Source organism: Drosophila persimilis, unplaced genomic scaffold, assembly GCF_003286085.1.
Source record: "Drosophila persimilis strain 14011-0111.01,24,50 unplaced genomic scaffold, DperRS2 tig00000124-arrow-pilon, whole genome shotgun sequence".
In the NCBI taxonomy this organism is placed as follows: Eukaryota; Metazoa; Arthropoda; class Insecta; order Diptera; family Drosophilidae; genus Drosophila; species Drosophila persimilis.
This window is the reverse complement of record NW_020825294.1, coordinates 12,572,485-12,578,114: the sequence shown is the minus strand read 5'-3', so window position 1 is coordinate 12,578,114 and position 5,630 is coordinate 12,572,485. Positions and strand designations below refer to the sequence as shown.

Below are 5,630 nucleotides of genomic sequence, written 5' to 3'. Positions count from 1 at the left end.
AGCGAATGCAGCGCGGAACAATTAATAACAGTTACCAACTCCAGCCGTGGGTCAAAGCCAAAGACAGAGAAAGATGTGCAACGGGGAGTGGGAGTGCAGAGTGCAGAGTGCAAAGAGGAGCGGAATATGAAAGGATATGGGGTTAAGGGTCAAATAGTTTCAATGGCTTTCGCCATCTAAAGGTTTTTTGGATCCAGAGGGCTTGGCCGATAAAAATAGATCGAATGATTAATATCTGTGTGCTGTAGGGGAACTGAACCTTTTTAAAAGTCATGTTTATTATCGATGCTGATATTAGGCCCGAGTGTATCGGTATTTTATTATCTGATGCTCATACGTAACGCGAAAATACAATATCAATCACGGAAACTAAATGAATTTTTTTTTTCTGAATATCTTGTAGTATTCTTTTGAATTTACTTCCAACGAAAACATTTAAATTTGGCCCGGCTAGCAGAGGGCCCCTTCTCCAACGGCATGTTCATCCGACGTCGTATCGCCTTGGGATGCTTTCAAGACTCCCATCAGTATCTCGACCTCGGCCTTAACGAAATCCAACTGTTTCTCAACGTCGTTGCGAGAGGCAGCCGGCTGTAGATCTGTGAAAGGATTGGCAGGACTGATTATCCGCTTGAATCGGAGCAGTACTGAACCAGGAACTCACCACGTCGCTTGCAGAGTGTGCGGTACAAGACGTTGACCCCATCCAAACTACGCTCCTTGTCCATGTAGCTGTTGGTTATGGTGTCCTTGGTGGTGGCCAGGATGCTCTCCCACTTTAGGCACAAGACCCTCGACTCATTGTACGAACGCTCGAGCTTGGCCAGATCGTTTTTGAGGCCCAGTACCGTCAGGGCAGCCTCATTGGTGACCTTCACCATACTCTTGCGCATTTCCTCGATTTCTTGGAGTTTCTTCTGCTCCAACTGATTGATTTCGACCTGTGCAAGCACTAAAATAGTGTGTCAGAGAGCTGTTTTTGAGCTCAGCTCATCGCATGCTCACTTAGGGCATCACATCGGTCCATGCAGTCCTTGGGAGAGACGAATATATCGCAGACCTTGACCACCTCGTCCAGAACCTTCTCATACGGCTGGAACTCCTGAACGGTGGCCTTGAGGGCTTCCCGGAAGGCCTTCAGCTCGCCTATGGAGCTCTTGAAGCTCTCAATGCCCTCGCTCAGTTCGCCGTGTAGGGCAATCTCTTCGTCGATGGTCTTGTCCGCCGCCCGCTTCTTGTCCACGCAGTCCTTGATGAAGCTGTTAACCTCGATGAAGCGCTTCCTGAGTCGCTCCTGGATCTTGTACATCTTCCGCACACGGGACGAGTTCAGCTCCGTCTGCCTTTTGGCACTGGCCAGCATCTCCTTCTGCAGCTTGGTCATGGCGTCATGCTCGCGATGGTTCTGAATGAACAACAGCTCGATGGAGTCCCCGGCAGAGTCGGAGTTTGGCGGTTTTCTGTTAATCGATCTTTAATCATCTTGGGGCCACGTGATGTTCCAGAACTTACACAAAGAACTTGTCCTGCATCTTAGAGTTAAGGTAGTCCCCAACAGCATGTTCGGGCCGCAAGTCCAAGTTGCCCAAGACATCGAGCTTCTTGGTGGGCTTAACGCGTGGCATCTTCGAGCTGTTGACCGAATCCCCTGACTTCAAAATGTAGCAAAGAAATGTGTGGGATACTAATCTTGTGAGTTTCTGTTTCTGTTTGCTGTAAGCTGTGTATTGTTATTGTAACAAATTTTACGAGACCTACTTGGAACATGATTTTATTTGGGTGAAAAGAAAAACATTCGTTGCCTGAGCGATCGAAAATCGCCAGGGCAATAGTTGCCATGGGCTTGAAAATGACGAAAGGGAAAGAGTATCCCTTCCAAAGTGTAAGTAATACATTTGTACTACAATTCCCAAATGAAACCAAGAATAGTGCTCAAATTGAATCTTCATAGATTGAAGCAGGGGACTAGTCCTACAATAATTGGAAGAATTTGAGAAATAAAGGGAAAACAGTAGGCGGGAAAGGAGTTGTCCTTACAGTCTATCAGTAATAAAATACTTACAGAGAATGAACATATTCTCCTTACAACAGAGATAGACAAATATATTAACATATAATAATATCATACATATTTTATAAGAGGTTTTATATACACCGATAAAATGCCGCGCCACAAGCCCACCCTCACAATTGATGTGGTCGGGAACTTGGATCTCCGTCCCGAGCACTCCGTGGGCGACTACCGCCTCTCGCGCCAGCAGGACCAGTACTTTGTGTAAGCTGACTAAAGTATTACTCTTTTAACTGAATATCCTCATCGACACCTGAATACCTCGCGGTGGTTTAGAAAGCCTCCCAACTGGGACTCGGCTGGAGACTCGATTGAGATAATCTACATCGAAAATCTTCGCGAGAACAATGCGATGAAGGCGCTGCAGAAGCAATTGCTGCAGGATGCAAAGCGCCAGTCCCTGGTCAACAGCCAGCGTACTCGGAAGATGTACAAGATGCAGGAGCGCTTGCGCAAGCGGTTCATCGAGGTGAACAGCTTCATCAAGGACTGTGTGGAAAAGAAGCGGGTGGCGGACAAGATTATTCATGAGCAGAAGGCCCTGCATGTAGAGCTGAACAAGGGAATCCATCGCTTCAAGAGCTCCCTGTCCGAACTGGAGGTCTTCCGCACTGATCTTAAAGACACGGTTGCCGAGTTTCAGCCATACGAGCGCGTCCTTAACGATGTGGTGAAAGTTTCCGATATCTTTGAGTCACCCAAGGACTGCATCGATCGCTGCGACGCATTGAGTAAGCGCTCAGACATGGGTCATCCAATGTGTCTCTATATCAGAGTGTTGTTTCCTGCTTAGTGCTTGCCCAGGTAGAAATCAGCCAGCTGCAGTTGCAGAAGCTGGAGGAAATCGAGAATATGCGGAACCGGATGCTCCTGATGACCAACGAGGCGGCCCTTACTGTGCTGGGCCTCAAGAACGATCTGGGCAGGATGGAGCGCTCGTACAGCCAGGCGCGTCAAACGTGCCTCAAGTGGGAGAAGATTCTGACCTCCTGTAAGGACGTCATCGCCAATAACAATCTGGACAAGGAATGTTCCATGGAATGCATCTTAACACTGTATAAGATGATATGCAAGCGGCGCGGTAAGTGTAGTCATCAACCCGGCCATGGCCGTTGTTCAACGAAGGATCCGCATTTATTCCTCAGGCATAAAGCCCAGTCTACGAAGTTATGAAATGCCCCTTATCCTAGACTTTATCAAATATGAGGTTGATCTCTGGAACGATGTTCTTCGGGAGATGGACACCTCGTCTAAGGCCGGCAAGAGCCCTTTGTGTTAGCGGAGTGGTAATTAGTGTTCGGTTGGTTACATTCATGAATTGTTCTGTTAGTTACCGAAGAATTCTATTAATAAAAACATTATTGATTTGACTAGATGAAAACGGTTTCGGTTTTTGGAGGTTTAACAAAAACAAAGAAATTAACAAAGATTAAAGACTCGTCTGAAGAAGAGGCACACGGAATTTACCTGACTGAAAGGCAAGGAAATTCTTCAAGGAAATTCTTGAAGAGCAGGGATATAGCTATGAGTGTTGCAGTATCATCAGTAGCAAAGTCCTAGTAGTTTTCATCTAATTTAATCTCATGCTAAATAGTCCCGATCCACTTGTGGCGACAACTCTCTGAAATCCTTTGAAGTTAATGTATTGAATCGAGGGCAATCAGAGAATTTGCAATAGAGAACAAGGCTGTATAATAAGATACTAGATACTAGATAATAGATACCATTCTCAATTCAGATTTAAAGAATAGATATATCAATGTGTAGAAGTGTATGAGGTAGCCATCTTGTAGTGATTCAAGTCGTGTGCATAACAATTTTTTTAGAGTACTTACCAATATCTGCTATTTATGTTCCAGGAGAAAAACATATAAAATACATTTTTCAAAGAGGTTCGAAAACAATAAATTCCTGGAGAACAATCTGAGCGCCTCACAGAATGGTACTCGTATGTTAAATACCAAACGATTTTTTGGCTAACAACATTCAGGATCAAAGGGGCGTCCTTTCAACATTACCCCACCCTAATCCCCAATCCCAACAAAGTTAATGGGCACATACAGCACACCCTTCATTCAGTCCCACCTTCTGTTGATAGCGCTACAAAATTTGTCTAACCCCAAAACCCTGGCCACTCCCAAACCTCCAGCATATGTGTGTTTGCTTCCGCACCCAGACAAAGACATTGAAATGGTACTTGCCTAAGCCGAAGGAAAATCAAATGAAACTGGATGAAAGAAAAGGGAAGTGCATACAAAGACAGATACAGCGCTTGGACAACTTCTCAAGTGGCAGTAGACTTCGTGGGACGGGAAACCACTTCTGTGGAGGGGATGTGCAAAGATGGGCAGAAAAGTGGAGTTGCAAAATCGAATCTGCGACATCTTTCCATTCAATTGCCAATTGGATTCTATGGCCCAGGGATAATCTAACTTAAGCACAGATAATTCTTTTATGCGAACATTTTGATTTCTGTCCTCGCATTTACAGCCCCCGACCAATGGAACTAGCAACTAATTTTATACTATAGGTCCGTTGCCACGCCCACGCCCATTCGCATTCCTATTCCCATTCCCAGAGCCCGTACCCATAGCCGCTCTCTCAACAGCCATTCCGTTCCGAACTTTGGATGGTCCGCATCCGCATCCACAGTCTCTGGCTCTGGCTCTGGCTCTGGCTCTGGCCCTGGCTCAGGCTCAGAGGCGTGGCACTTGTCTTTTATTCAATTTGCTTTATTTGATTTGCGATTTTTGCTGATATCAGCTGGAAAAGGAACTCCCACGAGCAAGAGGAGCACAAGAGTCGAGGATAGACCTAGGCAGGAAATCAAATCAAATGGAAAGCAAAATAAAATGCAAGGACATTTATTTTTAACAAAAAATACTCGAAAAGAAATCAAACTAGTTTGCCAAAGTCAACATTGGGTTTATTTAAATGGACCGTGTGGACAGCCCACAAGTAGTCCTGGCCCCCCGCCCCCTGGTCCCTGGTCGCTGGAGGACTTATTTTTATTTTTTCTGTATCGGATTTGGGGGGTTTTTGGTCTTCCAGACCAGACTCGTCGAAGAGCCAGCAATTACATTAAGTTGTTCATCGCAGTTCTCGTTCTCGTTCCCGTTCCCCCTCTCAGGCTTTTGCTTTTCTCTTTTAGGCAAATGGTGTAAACACTTAAAATTTGTAGAATGTCATTTAAATAATTGAAAAGTGCATTCCATTCTTGTTCGGCTTGGATTTTTTAGCAGATACATGATTGAAGTGCTTCCGAATTAAGGAAAATAAGCAGGAGACGGTCTACTCAGAGGATAATTCCTGATAACTATGACAACTACCATCTCCGCTGTTGTCCTCTCCTCTCCTTACCTCTCCTCTTCTCTCCTCTACACCCCTCTCAGCGAGGACAATAAAGCCTAATGGCATTCCCAGCTAATCTCTTAATTGCATTACAATTACCAGTCTGCGAATTAAATAATATAACTAGCCACGTTCTGTAGGTGAATTCAGGCAACTGCAGCTGCGTGGGCAGTTTCAGAAATTATTCGGAAATTCGGAGCAGAGTTTT

At 45.2% G+C, this 5,630-nt stretch overlaps 2 protein-coding genes across 2 annotated transcripts; one reads left to right on the top strand and one right to left on the bottom strand.

Moving 5' to 3' along the window:
* Positions 1 to 292: 292 nt before the first annotated feature.
* On the bottom strand, positions 293 to 1,709 carry LOC6598048. The gene is made up of 4 exons (XM_002023105.2): positions 1,513 to 1,709; positions 1,006 to 1,460; positions 665 to 952; positions 293 to 599 (listed from the first exon to the last, which is right to left on the bottom strand). Exons 1-4 carry the CDS (start codon positions 1,623 to 1,625, stop codon positions 451 to 453), a joined length of 1,005 nt encoding a protein of 334 aa, XP_002023141.1. The 5' UTR covers positions 1,626 to 1,709; the 3' UTR covers positions 293 to 450.
* Positions 1,710 to 2,140: 431 nt separating this feature from the next.
* On the top strand, positions 2,141 to 3,444 carry LOC6598049. Its single transcript, XM_002023106.2, has 4 exons — positions 2,141 to 2,275; positions 2,348 to 2,802; positions 2,865 to 3,152; positions 3,217 to 3,444. The coding sequence occupies exons 1-4, from the start codon at positions 2,163 to 2,165 to the stop codon at positions 3,348 to 3,350; spliced, it is 990 nt and encodes a 329-aa protein (XP_002023142.1). The 5' UTR covers positions 2,141 to 2,162; the 3' UTR covers positions 3,351 to 3,444.
* Positions 3,445 to 5,630: the final 2,186 nt, after the last annotated feature.